We start from the raw sequence: 16,157 nt of genomic DNA on the forward strand, positions 1-16,157 counted from the left end.
AGCTAATGTAGATGAAGCTCAGTACTATAACGAATAAAGCATAAAAATATTTAAAGTGGAGAAGTAGTATATCGGAGCCGAACCATTCCTGGATGCTAGGATTAATAGAATATTGATCTCGAAACCACCACTAAAGCTTCAGCTCACAAGCATCAACTATATCAGAAAAAGAATGAACCCCCAAACCACCAACCACCAAAGGAAAGCAAACAAATGGCCATCTACACTAGTGAATATGTCACCTAGAATTCGTATCTCATAAGAATCTAGTGAAAAACTAATCGAGAAGTGAGATAACTGCAAGAGGCAGCCAAAGAACATGGAAAAGATCAAAAGGCATGGGAGAAAGCACGTGTTGAATAAGCACAAATTTATCACTAAAAGAAAGTAGTCGATTCGCACTTTAAGATCCAATCCTTGACTTGAGAACAACCATATTATCAAAATATTGAATCTTCATGCAACCCACAAACATCGGGCAACTCAGATAAGTAAAAAGAAACTACTGTTACTAAAAGCCAATCACAGACTGAACTATAGCCTAATGAGAAGTTAAGGCCCAACACTTACATAAAAGCTGCTCTTGGCCCAACTGATAAGCTGAATCAAAATAGCGTCATAATGGTGCAAAATGGTCATAAGGCACTTAAGACTACATCAACTCCCATTCACAAGGATAACAAAGTCATCCACAAAACTCAAAAGGGAAATATTTATAGGAGCGATTATAGTGTACCTCAAGAAAATATACTGGGATTATAAGTGGTCTAATCTTTAAAATAAAAACAACACCAATAATAAAATCGCTCGCCTAATTAAAGACACCCAACGATTAGAAAATCCAAAGCATTAGAGCATCTGAAGAAATAAGGACAGGACATCCTATTATAAGCCTTAACCATATCCAGCTTAAAAACTATATTACTACCTCAGTACGGTGGTTTACACAAAAAACTAGCCCCTAAACTAACAAGACGATATCATACAACCCCAAACTAAGAAAAAATTCATTCTAGTTTGGCAATATAAGATGAGGAAGTAGAGCAAAAAATCTCAAAACTAACAACTTAGTTAGTACATTATTACTTACATTACATTATAAAGTAGTGCCAAAAATCTTCCCAAGTAACACGGGAGTCTTTCTTAGGCAAAAAAAACCAATAAAGCACTTTAAAAGGCCTTAGGCATAGCATAAAATAATCCAAAACCGTAGCGGTCTTATAAGTCCCAATGATATCCCAATACATCTAATAAAGTTTGCTACAAGAACCATTAGAGATGGCAAAACCCCGGGCCGGGTCCGGGTATTGCCATGACCGGACCCTGCCCGGATGCAACCGGTCCGGGTTCGGGTCCGGGTTGGGTTTTAATCCGGGTACCTGGATTTTATATTTTTTAATATTTTATGTGTATATATTTTTTATTTTTTGATAATTTTATAAGTTTTAAATTTATTTCAATAAAATTTGACATGAAAATATAAACTTTAAGTGTTTAAAACTTTATATATGTATAATAAATAAGTCAAATAAATATAAAATATTTAAAATAATATATATTTTATAATTTTTTTTAATAAAATCTGGGTTCCGGGTTTATCAAGTGATGCCCAAGACCGACCCGGCTTCATACCCGGGCCGGGTATTACCCGGCCCGCAACACCCGGGTACGGTCCGGGTCCGGACCAGGCGGGTATTTTTGCCACCTCTAAGAACCATCAAGACTGAGAGCATTGCTAGGGTGAATAAAAAACCACTTGGCAAACATCTTCTATGTCAGGCACCCTGCGTAAAGCCTAGATCATCCTCCTTTGTAACAAAAAAAGAATAAAACTAAAATAAGTTAATTGAAACCAGCTGCCACCATCGGCTAAAAACCCTTGAAAAAATTGTACGACATAATTAGCAACTGTAGAAGGCTCAGAAAGCGACAACAAAGAAGCATCCTGGATGCAATGAACATAGAACAACTAATGCTTCATTTGGATCATCACATGAAAAAAAGGAGTATTGACATCCGCTTTTCACACTCACTAAACACTAATTCATATTGCCTCTTTTTCTGTGCCACATATTCTTCAACCATTTTAACCTATTGGAAAACATTACTAAAACAATTTTTATTTTGAGTTTTTAAGCAAAGCTTTAGGCAAAGAAGGTTCTGTTGAAAAGCCAACATCCTATAACCCACTGTTAGAGCAGACTAAGACCGTCTAACCACTTCGAGAGAACCAGAGTACTTAAGCTAAGCATGAATAAACTTAAACCTAGCCAATCTTCAGGCTGATTCCCTATTGCAGGCCACAACAACAGATAATGATCGGAAGCAGTGGTGTTTAGTTGAGAAACTTCAAAAGCCAAAACTAAACTAGACCAAAGCGCGTTACACACCACCCTGTTAAGGAGCGTCCGATTATTCTTATTAGTCTAAGAGAAAGTACTTGCCAATAAAGCGAACATCCTCCAAACCATAATCTAATAAAGCCAGGTTACATGCATTCAAAGTAGCCTAAGGTTGTACATGACCATAAAAAACTCCAACACTGACTGAATGTTAAAATCACTTTTAACCATCAAAGGATTATTATGAGTGTCAGCAAATGCCACAATAGCGTCCTATAAATCCTCCCACACATGAATAGAATAACTAACATAGACATTAGAAATCAAAACAAGATTGGGGAAAAACGGATAACTAATCTGGCCATAAATCACCAGACTCGCATCTTAAATCACCTCCATTAAAAATGGGGAAGACAAGAACACCCAAACCTTCCAAGACTAAGAAGAGACGATGCTTTCCATCCTCAGATGAATCCTAGTAGAAGCCATTTAATAGGTTTCCTAAAACGGCTCTAAAATACAAACTAGTAATACCCAATGCATTCGAATCTGTTTTCGCAACCTATGAACCGTGTGGGCCTTATTAATCCCTCGAATATTCCAAATAATAGAATTAATCATTAAGAAGGGGAAATGAGAAATCTTAGGAGGAACTAGCAACTTGCATTGTCCTTATCTGAAATTCAAAAATGTCCAAGTGTCTCGATTTCATCATTTTGGCTTTGCTTGTCAATGAAAGCATGTTTATTTCAATCACTAGTATTGGTCAATAATTCTAATCTAAATGCTTCACATTTTAATCCTGCACCATCTCCTAATAGTGAAGATTGATTGCTTACAAGTAAAGAGTCCCTGACTAATCGACAAGCATAGTAAAGCTCACATTTACTATACCTACCATTGGCCAGGGAAGGATGCCGTTGATTTTGTTAATTAGTTAATTCTCTAATATTGTAGTAGTACTGTAATAACAATCAATTGTAGTTGAATTAAAATTATGTTTTAATAAATGAGAAATTTATGCACTAGAGTATGTGATCATATGTTCATGTTTGAGCTTATATCCTTAAGGATATCAACAGTTGAGTTATATACCATGTCCTCAATCATTTGAATGGTCATGCCATATCACAGACTGATTAACTCATTCCCCTCAATGGCAATGCTTGATGAAGGACTGTTCATTGAGACATTATATGTCGACCAAGTGTGCATTTTATTGAACACCTTGTTTTATCTAACATTGGAGAATATAAGTTAGAAGGTAAAGTAGAGTTTAATTACTACTAGAAAGCGATAACAGTGAGTTATTAGTTGCTTCAGCAAAAATAAGAGCAACAAAACAATTTTCACGTTTTGTATCTATACATAACTAGGATTTATTATCACTACACATCTGAGTTGTTTGGAAATGTTGTTCTTAAAGTGTTTATTGTTTATATATGCTACAAATGTGCATAATTTATAATTATATGCCCTCCCATCCGTTTATTCACTTTTATGACAAATTCCCTAAACAAAGACTGAAATAACATCATTTGTGAATTCAAGTTCCACAATTTTCATTTCGACTCCAAAATTTTCCACTCACTTTCTCAATGTTTAGGCTTTATTTTTTTTCTATGTAATAAAGTGAAGGTGATCATATAGGTTAGACTTTTCTAATATTTATTTTGGTTTCTTAAAAAATCAATTTCATGGGTCTTAATATTATGTTTTTAATTGTCATAGCCCATATAAAAATTATTCGTCAAGTATGGTCGAGTAAAGGTCGGACAGTTAAAAATATATCCAACTACATTCATCGACAAATCAAGTAATAGCCAAGTAACTGAATAATTATTTGGCCATGATCATTGCAAGTTGAAAAATATAGAGTATTTGAAAAATTGCTCGATTTTGGTCAAGTAAAAATCAGGCAACAGTTGAGTAACTTTCTAATTACTTGTTGGGTAATAGTCAAGTAACTAGAAAATTACATGACCATAGTTAAGTATAAATAGAGTATGAGTATAAGTGTCATAAGAATAAGATAAAAGGCCGTGTAATTTTAGATAAAGTGATGGCTAGGTAAAAAAATGGAGAGTAAATTAATATACTCTTTTTGAGGATATTTAAAATTTTCCCTTGAGAAATTGTCATATTAGTAGAATTACCAAGTATGATATCATATTAGTAGAATTAAGCCACTTTTATGGCATAAATGGTGTGATTTTCTCTGGTATATTTAGAGATGACAAAATTACTTGCTAGCCAGCCCGTTGCGAGTAATTTTGCGAGTTTCAGGCTAGTTTATTATTTCAAACTTAAACCCACTATGGGTTGCATGTGAGCTTTGTGTGGAGAAAACAATATGTTGAATACTAGCACGTGTATCCACCAACTTGCATTCTTTATTTTAATTATTTATATTTTAAATTTAATCATAAAAATTATATCAGAAAATTTAGTCATAAAATTATGTAAGCTAAAGTTTTAAATTCCTAAATCTAACCTATCTCACTACAACATGTGTGTGTGTGTTAAGAATAGATAGAATAAGCTTTTAATAGGTAGAAATTTTATAATTTTCAATTTTAATATTACCAATATTTTATTTTAATTTGATTGATTTTTTTTGTTTTGCTTTAATGATTTGAACCTATTGATTACATATTAAAGCTGTTTTATTTGTTTAATTAGTTATTAACGATAGTTGTATAAAATTTACTTGTTAATATTGTTGATAATACTTATATATTGACTAAAAGATGGAGCAAGACATTGATCTTAATAATGATGAGTTTGTTTACAATAGAAATATTTTGAGTTAGATTAATATAGTTTGTAAATTTGTTTTAATGTTGCAATTTTAATTTTTTTTATTTATATTGATAAAATCTAGAATTGAGTATTATATGAGGATTTTTTTAGCTATTGTTATAAAATTATAACTTGAATTATATAATTCATGCTTTTATGTGTTATTAAAAATTTTTAATATTTGTGATTTTAAATTAGAATTGCAGGTGAATTTGGTCATTGTCAAAACCTACAGTGAGCGGAATTTTTTGTAAAAGATAAAGGAAATTATTTCTACACCATCTTTTTTTGTCATATGTACATCTAACCACCTCAAAATTTTGACATATTTTTTGCACCACCTTTATTTTTAAGTTTGTATTAATAAATTACGTAGACACTAGAAAATCACCATTTTACCCTAAATGAATTAAAAGATGATTTTTATTCTGTATAATTTTAAAAAAATTAAAAAAATATAATTACAGAAATACTCCTAAATTTAATAAAATAAATAAATTTCAAATCTAATATGTTAATTATAAATATAATTTAATTTAAAAAATATCATGTTAAATTTTTGTAATTATAATTTTATCAATGTCATTGCCCGGTTGTCGGGGACTAAAAATCAATAATGACCGCATCATAAACTTCCATTTCATACATAGCCACAGCGGATGATTGCATGTTGTAAGAACAACCGGCCAACAACTGTATGTACTACTAAAAGAGCTATATGGATCGATTCTATTAACCGATAAGGCAAGATGGAGAATTCTAAGATTCGATGCAAAGGTAGGCAATTTCTCATCTACTAACTACCCTCATGCCGAGTCAAATCCTTGGTAGTTTGCAATGAGTGAAACATACGCCTAAATCTAGGAATGGGAGGAAAGTACCAGAAAACTTTCGTCAGAATACCTAACCTATATTTGTCAATACTACCATCCTTTTTCTTCCATATAGACAAACCACAAGTAAGACATTCAGAAAGCCCTTCATACTTTTTCTATATAGTCATTTAAGCAAGCATGTACTTTCATATACTCTAAGCCTAAAGGAGAAATTATTTTTTTAGCTTGATATATAAACTCTAGAATTTCATTTTTTTAAGGAACAATTCTTTTAAAAAACTGAACAGTGCAGCAAAACTACTATTAGACCATCTAAATTTACCCTTTATATTGAACAACTTCACCAAAGTAGCTCAGTGAATTTTGTAAATCCTAGAAACACAAGTTTCTCGGCTTGTTCTAATAGTTTTCTAAACGCCTTAGGATGTCCATCACAATCCTTGTAAGCATCATTGACCATATCCATTATATTACTATAGTTGAAGTCTATTGACTCGAATGGATCATCTGCATTATAAGATGGCATGGTATGGCCATCTTTCCCATGCCACTTCCAAGTTTTGTAAGACTGTATTCAATCATGCCAATACAGATGCTTGGTTACAATTTTAGGTGTGCAAAATGCTAAATTCTTAAATTTATAACACGAACATCTAATGAGGTTAGCAATTTTGACATTTTCAATAGCAAAGTTCACAATTTGACAACCCCTTTTTCATACTCAAGTGACATTCTACTATAATCAATCCAAGAATTATCCATTTTTGTTTCAATGAGTGTTGACATTGACACATAAAAGAGGGCAAACATGAAATGAGAATTTCTTAGTTTTCTAATTTGTTCTTTCATAAAAAAAAATAAAAAATTAATATTGACTTAGACACCCGTGGACAAAAAAAAAAGATCAAAATATGTCGGCCTCACATACTAGCCAATACATGCATATTAAAAAAGCAATCAACAGTGCAATACAAAAACAAATAAAAAACATTTAAACAAGACTAACTCAAATATCCAAAACAATAAACATAAACAAACCGTAAAGGCATTTGGGTTAATTTACTAAGTTTATTGTCTGTAAATGCATATTAAACAATTAAAATCCCTTGGTATTAATTGCATGCACAAAAAGCTTAGAAAACTTGGAACTTAGCAGCAAAGCGTGGATTTGAAAGAAATGGAAGAAAATAATCCAAAACTGAAACAAAAATTCCAAAAAAGCATATCAACAATTGATAATAACAAATTACTTCGCTTAAAGAATTCATATAAACATATTTAGGAACATATGTGACAAACTTGATTGCCTCACATGCACATGTTATTATTACTTTATTATAACATAATGAAAATCATTGTTGCCCCACATCTCTTTTTTTCGCAAAAAAAGATAATCTCTGCCTAAGCAACATGTTCATAAGATACAAATCAAGATAACATTTATGAATATATAAATCCATATCATTGAAATACAATATGAAACAATAAAAACGGTAACTCTATAAACAAGAAAGAAAATCTAAAAAGTAGAAGTTGGTTTGTGAGGTAATGAAATGTAATTATAACCATCAAAAGTATAACCAGACAGCCTCATTTCAAGCTATGATAATAACAAATCACAAATCTTTACTATTGTTCTTGCCTTGCCCAGGCAAAAGTTTGCTTGTCAAATAAAAAGATGAAATATAGATGACTACTTTTGTTTTGCATTTTCTTTTTATGTAAGTTTCCACATTTATACAAAAATAAGGAAGCATGGGTGGCAACTATCTTACCCCCCACCTCCTCATAAACAAAGTCACAAATACAGACACAGAGCAACCTCATCAGTTGTCTTACATAGTCTCAACTTTCTTTCTCCATCTCTAGATCCATTAAATTCAACATTTACAAATCACATATTTAGAAAAATAAAAAATAAAACAAAATTCTCTCTTTATCTCTATCATCTAATGTAACTTCTTAACCAAACCCATCATCTCAACCAGTCATTCAGTTAGTCACTCACTACAAAACTCTCCAAAATACAAAATTTCGCTCAACCATTTGGAGCCTTAAACAAAATTAGATAAAAAAAAAAAGAACAAAACCTGGAATTAAAGTTTTAATGCTACAATCCTTTGGTTTGCATGACGACCTCAAGGGGTGGCCAGTTCACATGACATCGCCATCCCCATTGGTAGTTATGGTAGTTAGCTTGAGTTCAATCAATAGGTCTATGACTTAGGTATTGTTTTTCCGTTTGATCTATGGTGGTAGTGATCGATGTGTTTAGAAAACTAAGAGTAGGAAACAGTCCATCAACTAAGGTTTAGGTAGTGGTAGTGGCTAATTGATTGAGAGTGACCATGAGTATTTAGGCTGTGGTTTAAATGTTGTGTTAGAGTGAGAGTGACGACGAGTATAGAGTGTTGAGTCTCAATTTAGGACTTAGAAGATTTTTGTTTTTGTTTAAATTTGCTTGAAACACAACATTTCGTTTTATATTTTTTTAAAAAAATCATTTAAAAAAATGTTACATTGTCAATATCAAATTTCTATCACAATGTTTGTGACTGAGTTAATTTTTATCATATGCATATCATAAACTATTGATGGATAAATATTTTATCACAAGTACATCATTAATAGTCTGACATACAAAAATTCTATCATGACTTTATCATACTTAGGTTATAAAATGATTTTTTTCATAAAGTAGTAGTCATCTATTGCTAGTTTTTTTATAGTGAGAGTCATGTAATTTAAGAGCATCTAAAATTACAAACTCCTACTAAAACTAAATATCATTTAATAACATGACACCCACAGTATACTATAGGATGATACAGCATTCCTCTAAGAACTTCACAAATGATCCTAGATTTTGTTTATGGGAACTATCATCTATGCTATAATATTCACCATCATGGTCAAATTTGACGAAGAGAATGTAGAAGAGAATATAGAGAGTAAATTGATTATATAGCTCGTAGAAAATATAGCTTATAGAGTTTCTTCTTTTTTTTTGTCTTTTATATTTTATTATATAAATAGATATAACTTTTATTAGCAATTTCATTTCTATCATTTCTAGAAATTTAAAATAAAGAAAGCATTTGAAAGAGATAAAATAGAAAACAATAAAGAAACAAATATCTCTTTAATTTCGTTCAACGGGGCCTTTTTTATTTCCACTTCCACGGCCTGGCCTGGTCAGTACCCAGCCGGGCCTTTTTTTGTTCTAATGACCCATACCGCTGAACCGTAGAAAGGGTGCGAACCATACCATAAAAAAACGATTTATTTGAATTTGACGTGAAAACCAAAAAATGAAATACTTGTTATTGTATTCAAATGAACAATAAAAGGAATAACTATTTCCATTCTTTTGATTGAATCAGGAATCAAAGTTTGTATTTGGTGTGTGGTTAAAACTTATTTTGCTGGGCCATATCTGTCAAAATTTGTCCAACAAAAGAAATTGTTTTGAATTTTTAAATTTAGTTCTTTTGATGATTTTGCTAAGTCAGTTCTTAACTTTAGCCTTAAAATTTTGCACGCCAACAAGTGGCAACTCTGGACTGTAGCGAAAGCTTAGTGGACCCTACAGTGGAAGAACAAGTCAAATGAATGTGATTTTTCATAGAGGAGATATATGCAACCATATCTAGAAAAAAAATTTATGGACATCATAAAATATTGTTTACTCTTTAAAGAAGCTACATGGAAAGGCTCAAAAATATCCACATGTATGAGTTTAAAGACATTTGAAGTCCTACTGGATTCAAATCACTTTTTTATTGGTATGTTTTCCCTTTATATAGCCAACACAAAAATCAAAATCTATAAAATCTAAAGAGTAGAGAATTTTGCCTATGACAAGTCTCATTGATTAATTTTTTCTTTATGCCTAATGTGTTGGGTTGTAGGGATTCATGAATTGAAGAAATTTTACCAATGAAATAAATATCATTATAACCTCACGAATAGTCGGAACTAACCAATTTTGAATCATGAAATAAAGCAAATTTTCTATTCCCAAATAAAAAAGAAAAATTAGATTTGTCCAAAGTAGGAATAGAAATCAAGTCCAAAGTACGAATAGAAATCAAGTTCCTTCTAAAAGATAGTATTATAAAGGTTTCATTAATATCCAAATAAGATCCAATATTTAATAATAATCTAAATTTGCCTAATTGCTTTAACTTCAACCATCTTGTCATTTCCTAGAGAGATGTATCTTTTACCACCAGATGGTTTTTGGCACCTCAGGCAACCCTGCATAGACATACTAATGTGAGTAGTTACACTGGAATCTATCTGCCATGTGTGTTTAGGTACTGAATTTAAGTTAACCTTAGAACAAACCAAACTAAATAGCATACTCTTCTTAGCACAACATGCATCATAGTAGATGCAATGATTCTTCTTATGCCCTTCAGTCCCACAAAAGAAACTATCAATATCTTTCATATCTCTTAATTTCTCTCGTTGTTTGTTTTGAGGTGCTATATATGCAGCTTCCTTATTCTTTTTCTTTTTCCTGCCCTTGTCATTGTTCTAAGAGGTCCAAGCCAGGTGGCACTTTCTATCTTATCTTTTTTCAACCTATCTTCTTTGTAGCTACAATGTGATATGAGCTCATTCAAAAAGAAATCTTTTTCTGACAGTTGTAGCTCATCTTAAGCTGGTTAAACTGTATCAATAAGGATATCAAAGCTAGATGCACTATCAAGTCCTCAGAGAGTTTAAGCTTAAGTGCTCTCATTTTAGAAGCAAGATGAGACATCCTTATGATGTACTCTTTGATATTGTCGTTGATCATATACTTCATTGAAATTAAACTGGTCAATAATGTACCTATTTTAGCCCTTCATTCGTGATAAATCTCTTTTCAATGTCTGCTTACCCAAAGTTATCTTTCCAAGCATAGAGCTCCTGGATGCTTTCAAAATAACTTTTTCATGATCATCATATACATGTGATTTGATTTCTCCCACCATTTTATATTCCTCTTGTCATTAAGAATACTTTCGTCCGTTAAAGATGGGAAACAATCAACCCTTAATGCAAGGTTGAGATCCATGGCTACGAGAAATATCAAGAGGTTCTCTTGCCATGACTTAAAGTTAGAGCAATTTAGCATAGGAATAAAATTGATATTGACAGTAATATTAACAAGAGTCACAAATAAAGTAGAGAACAACAAACAAACAATATAAGCTCATATAAGTCTATAAAAAAATGAAATTAAATAAAAGTAAACGCCATCTCAAAATATTGGACACTCCATTAATATTTCATCTTTGGACAATATATTAACTTATAAGTGATGTCTTGGTATAATAATTAAACACTAACAATAAAAATATGTCAAATAAAAAATCTTCTTTTAGGCTAATTTATTGTCTATATATAAAACTGATTAATGATCACGTGTTTATTGCCATAGGTGCACAAGCAATTATGCAAAAAAATGGACTTTCACTCGGGACAATCAATATTTACATAAAATTATGTACATATAATTGTTCGTATTCTGAAATTATTTTCCACAAGAGAGGTTAAATTGGTGATATGCTGCTTCAATTAATTCATTTCAAAAAATATATAAAAGTACTAATATTTGAATTTAAAGTTGCACTTAAAATTACTCTTTAAAAAATTTAGGTCGAAGTCAAAGCCAATTGTCAACTATTGACTGGTTAGGGCTAGACCTGGTCGCGTCAGCCCATCCCCAATCCTAAACTAGCCTCTTTTTTAAACTTTTTTTTTTAATTTTTGGTTTGTTTTGATGCGGTGGCCACGGCCATCGCTTTGTAAGAGGTGGGCGCTATTAGGTTTGGTTCAATTCAAAGTCTGAACTGAACCAAACTGAAAGCAAATGGTCCATGAATTTGTGAACCAAATACAAACCAAGCTATGGAAATGAACTGAACCTAACCACATCAATTTAGTTTTGTATGGTTTTATCCTATATATTCATTATTCAATAAAAATGATGTAATAGTAATACAACACTACTATAGCAATAACCTTGAGTTTATAAATTGATAGACAATAAACAACATACTAAAGTCCAAAAAATCATCTAAAAATCAACTACATATCACAAAATAAGTTTTAAACTCTCATGGTAATGAGCACTTTCTAAATAGCCACTTTTTCATCCTTCAACTTCCACATCTACAATGCTTACATTATCTCTCAAATTCAAAGTAAGTCATTAGCCAAGCACCAACTGTTAAATACAATAAAATAAAGTGTATACTATGACACATATAATTACATGCATTAATTACCAAACAAAAGTAGAAAATGATAAATTTTGAACCATCTGAAAGCAGAATCACGTGATGTCACGTGCTAATACTTAGTTCCCATGACATGTCTCTTATATATAATATAAACTAAAAAATAGAACCGCGCTTCATGCGGCTTTGAAAAAATAATTTAGTATTATCATTTTTTTTACTTTACACTTGATGGAACTAATAAAAAATATGAATTGATTTTTTTTTAAGGTGAGGCAGTCTTATAAAAAATAAAAAAAGCTATTAGCCAGCAATACAAATAAAGAAGCAACGCAAGATAAACAATAAAATGAGAGAATATATTATAGAGTGATTTTATTCATTCCAATTGTATGTGTACAAAACAAAAAGATGAGCTCTCCTTTTATAGTTACATAATCACTCCATGAAATTAACGAAAAATTATGGATCATAATTCCTTGTGAGATAATGGGAGTTATAGGGAAGCTAAATGTTGCTAATGGGAGATAGTGAGGAAACTAAGAGATATATGTTATGAACATTTACATTTATTTTAATAAATTCATAACACTCCCCCTTGGATGTTCATTACAAAGAATATGCCTCATTAAAATCTTTACATAATTGTTATTGTGTAATAACAATCAAATTAATTATGAGAAGATGAAAAGCCAAATCTAAAAAAAAATTTATCTATTTATTAGATAATAGAGAATATACAAAGATGAGAAATGGTGATGTCACATCACTGCCTCAAGTCCCAACTTTATATATATGTATATAGATATAGATATAGAATTTTCCTTAAAATTAAAATAAACTTAACTAAGATTTAGGATTATTTGCAATGAATTACAGAAGCCATCCTATTACACAAAAATGATTAGGGAGCCGCGTGAGTTTTTTTTTTTTTTTTTGAAATTGAAGAACTTTCATTAAACAAAAGGAATTACAGATTATTCAATAACCACAGAAGTGGAACGATATTCCACTCCTGGGGACCTGACAAAGAACTTGCTGCTCTTGCAATAGAGTAAGCAGCAAAGTTCATAAACCGACGCACAAATGAGAATTGCACTTCTCTTATAGATTTGATAAGAGCCCGACAATCTTCGATAATTAATCCAAACCCATTTGGACCTGCAAACTCCTCAGCCAAAGCTCAGAACAATTGTAAACAATTCATTTATAAAATAACACAAGGAAACTACATCTCTTTAATCCAACTGAGAGCTTCACGGATGCCAAGTGCTTCTGCCTCCCGTGCTCCAAAACTTCCTGCCATACCAGCACACCTAGCTGCGAAAAAACAACCTTCTAAATTGCGAAGCACACAACCAAACCCAATCCTTCCCTGAGAAGCAAAAACAGCCGCGTCCACATTACACTTAACCCATCCAAACTTACGCTTCTCCCAATGCCCCATGAACTGGCCCGTGAACATCATCATTCACATCATATAGTTGCTTCTTTGCTGCCTGCCACTGATAAAGTAGCTACCTAGTTGAGTAAAGTACTTGATAAGCTGAGCAAGTCTTGTTATTCCATACTCTGTTATTGCAATTTATCCAAATTCTCCAGCAAAGCATTATAGCAACATTGCACTCATCGTTATCACAACGCGTAAAGATGTGATCCAGCCACCCCAAGAAAGAAGAACAATGGCCAACAAAGCCCACAGGGGAAGAGACCCAGCAAGACTTAGCAAAGCTGCACTCGATCAAAGCATGTGTAACTGTCTCCTCATGAGCATTACATACAACACAAGTAGAGGGAATATCCACCCTTTTAGAATTCAAATTAGTTGTAGTAAGCAGCACATCGCAGCTCTCCAGATGAAATTCTTAACTTTATTCAGCACATTCAATTTCCACAGCTTTCACCATACACCCGCAAAGGAATCAGGGGTAGTAGAAGTTAAAAGTTTATAACAGCTGCGAACTGAATAACAACCTTAAGAGTCAGCCAACCAATACCACACATCTTCATCTCGGCAGGAACTAAGAGGAATCTGCAGAATTAATGCTTTGTCTCTTGAGTTGAAAATGTCCGAAACCACATCATAATCTCATACTCGTTGGTTCGGCAACATTAAACTACTCACTAATTCTATAGCAAGCTCCTCATTAAGATTAAAAGAAACAAATCCATCCGTGTGATCTGAAAGCCAAGGATCCTTACTGATGGAAAATGTATGTCCACTGCCAACTTGCACTTTACTCCCTTTCCTCACCACAGCCTTTGCAGCTTAAATGGAACGCCACACATAGCTGGGGTTGTGACCCAAAGATGCTTGAATAACAGAATTTCGAGGATAGTACCGAGCTTTGAGAATTTTGGCCATAAGAGAATCAAGACATGTTAGTAATCTCCACAGCTGTTTTCCTAGCATCGCAATGTTAAATGAATGCAACTGTTTAAAGCCAATGCCACCACATCCTTTAGGTTTACACAAATATTCCCATTTAACCCAATTAATCCCTTTCCATCCACTGTGATTGCTACGCCACCAGAAGGAGTTCATCATCACTTCTAATTCTCTACACAATTCTTTTGGCAACAAGTATATACTCATAGCATAATTAGGCATATCAAGAGCCACTGTCTTTTGTAAAATCTCTTTACTAGCCCGAGAGAGCATCCGCGAACTCCACCCTTGAAGTCTTTGCCAGAGCTTATCCCGAATATAGCTGAAGACTTTCTTTTTTTTTTCCTGCCAATGTAAGATGGTAGGCCATGATAAGCTCCATGATTAGTGGTGTCAGTAACCATAAGAGTATCACATACTTGTCGAATTACACCATCCAACACATTAGCACTAAATGAAATTGAAGACTTATTGAAGTTAACCACTTGGCCAAAGGCTTGACAATACACAGCCAGCAAGTGCTTTATCAAGGAGGCTTCGTTGATATTTGCTCGAAAGAAGAAGAAGTTATCATCTGCAAAAAACAGGTGAGATACCGTCAGAGCCCCTCTCGTAATTTTGACTCCAGGAAGCAAACCATCTCTTTTTTTCCTTCGAATTAAAGAGCTTAAACCTTCTGCACAAAGGATAAATAAATACGGGGATAGTGGATCCTCTTGGCGAAGACCTCTGCAAGGAATAATCGGCCCAATCACCTTACCTTCACGGAGTACATTATACTGGACAGTAGAAACACAACGCATAATTAACTCCACCCACTTCACATCAAACCCCAATTTGATCATCATAGCTTGAAGAAAGCTCCACTCAATCCTGTCATATGCCTTACACATATCAATTTTCAAAGCAATTACTCTATATTTTCCTTGCCTCTTTCGCTTTAAAAAGTGAATGATTTCAACTGAAATGATTACCTTGTCAGTGATGGCTCGACCCGGAATAAAGGCGCTTTGAGAATCTGAAATAATCAAATCAAGAACTAATTTCATGCGGTTAGCTAACATTTTAGAAATAATCTTATATAGAACATTGCTGAGGCTAACGCATGAAAGTTCTGTTTTTTCCGCGTTGAGGCCAACGCATGAAAGTATCAAGTATTCTGGTCCCCTTCTTTTAGCCAAAGAGACTTTGCCCGTTGTTTCCAAAATGCCTCATGGCTATTCAGTAGCTCGTTGTACCGATTTCTAGCCTTCGTGAATTCAGCCACACCCTCGCTATCTCGACGACCCCGCAAATCAGCCATATAGTTTTTACACTCTAGGAGTCATTTACAAAAATCTCAGGCTAAATGCCCTTCCTACTCTAATAAAGCAAACCCACACGCCATAATTTTATTCTGAATAGATTTTCCAGCAGAAGAGAGCCAGCTATCCTAAATAACATCACCACAATCAGCCTCACGCAACCAAGTATTTTTAAATCGAAAACGTGTATGTCTCAGCACAGGTTGGATTGGATTAAGATCCAAAAGGATAGGAAGGTGATCAGAACA

At 33.0% G+C, this 16,157-nt stretch overlaps 2 protein-coding genes across 2 annotated transcripts; both read right to left on the reverse strand.

Annotated features, from left to right (window-relative positions):
- Nucleotides 1-13,186: 13,186 nt before the first annotated feature.
- Nucleotides 13,187-13,684, reverse strand: LOC107177831 (uncharacterized). The gene is made up of 2 exons (XM_015532312.3): nucleotides 13,465-13,684; nucleotides 13,187-13,377 (listed from the first exon to the last, which is right to left on the reverse strand). The coding sequence occupies exons 1-2, from the start codon at nucleotides 13,682-13,684 to the stop codon at nucleotides 13,187-13,189; spliced, it is 411 nt and encodes a 136-aa protein (XP_015387798.3).
- Nucleotides 13,685-14,485: 801 nt separating this feature from the next.
- Nucleotides 14,486-15,908, reverse strand: LOC107177830 (uncharacterized). Its single transcript, XM_015532311.1, has 4 exons — nucleotides 15,816-15,908; nucleotides 15,580-15,623; nucleotides 15,025-15,478; nucleotides 14,486-14,950 (listed from the first exon to the last, which is right to left on the reverse strand). Exons 1-4 carry the CDS (start codon nucleotides 15,906-15,908, stop codon nucleotides 14,486-14,488), a joined length of 1,056 nt encoding a protein of 351 aa, XP_015387797.1.
- Nucleotides 15,909-16,157: the final 249 nt, after the last annotated feature.

The sequence above is a fragment of the Citrus sinensis genome, chromosome 4, assembly GCF_022201045.2.
Source record: "Citrus sinensis cultivar Valencia sweet orange chromosome 4, DVS_A1.0, whole genome shotgun sequence".
NCBI classification, from domain to species: Eukaryota; Viridiplantae; Streptophyta; class Magnoliopsida; order Sapindales; family Rutaceae; genus Citrus; species Citrus sinensis.

Bases quoted from the DNA above. Each gene is read 5' to 3' on its own strand.
- LOC107177831 (XM_015532312.3), bottom strand. From the start codon at position 13,684: ATGATGTTCACGGGCCAGTTCATGGGGCATTGGGAGAAGCGTAAGTTT. The intron at 13,378-13,464 runs GTTGGATTAAAG...AGGAGTTTGCAG, and splicing joins TGGCATCCGTGAAGCTCTCA to GTCCAAATGGGTTTGGATTA.
- LOC107177830 (XM_015532311.1), bottom strand. From the start codon at position 15,908: ATGGCTGATTTGCGGGGTCGTCGAGATAGCGAGGGTGTGGCTGAATTC. The intron at 15,479-15,579 runs GTAATCATTTCA...GGCATATGACAG, and splicing joins GTCGAGCCATCACTGACAAG to GATTGAGTGGAGCTTTCTTC. The intron at 14,951-15,024 runs GTATGTGATACT...TTACATTGGCAG, and splicing joins TGGATGGTGTAATTCGACAA to GAAAAAAAAAAGAAAGTCTT.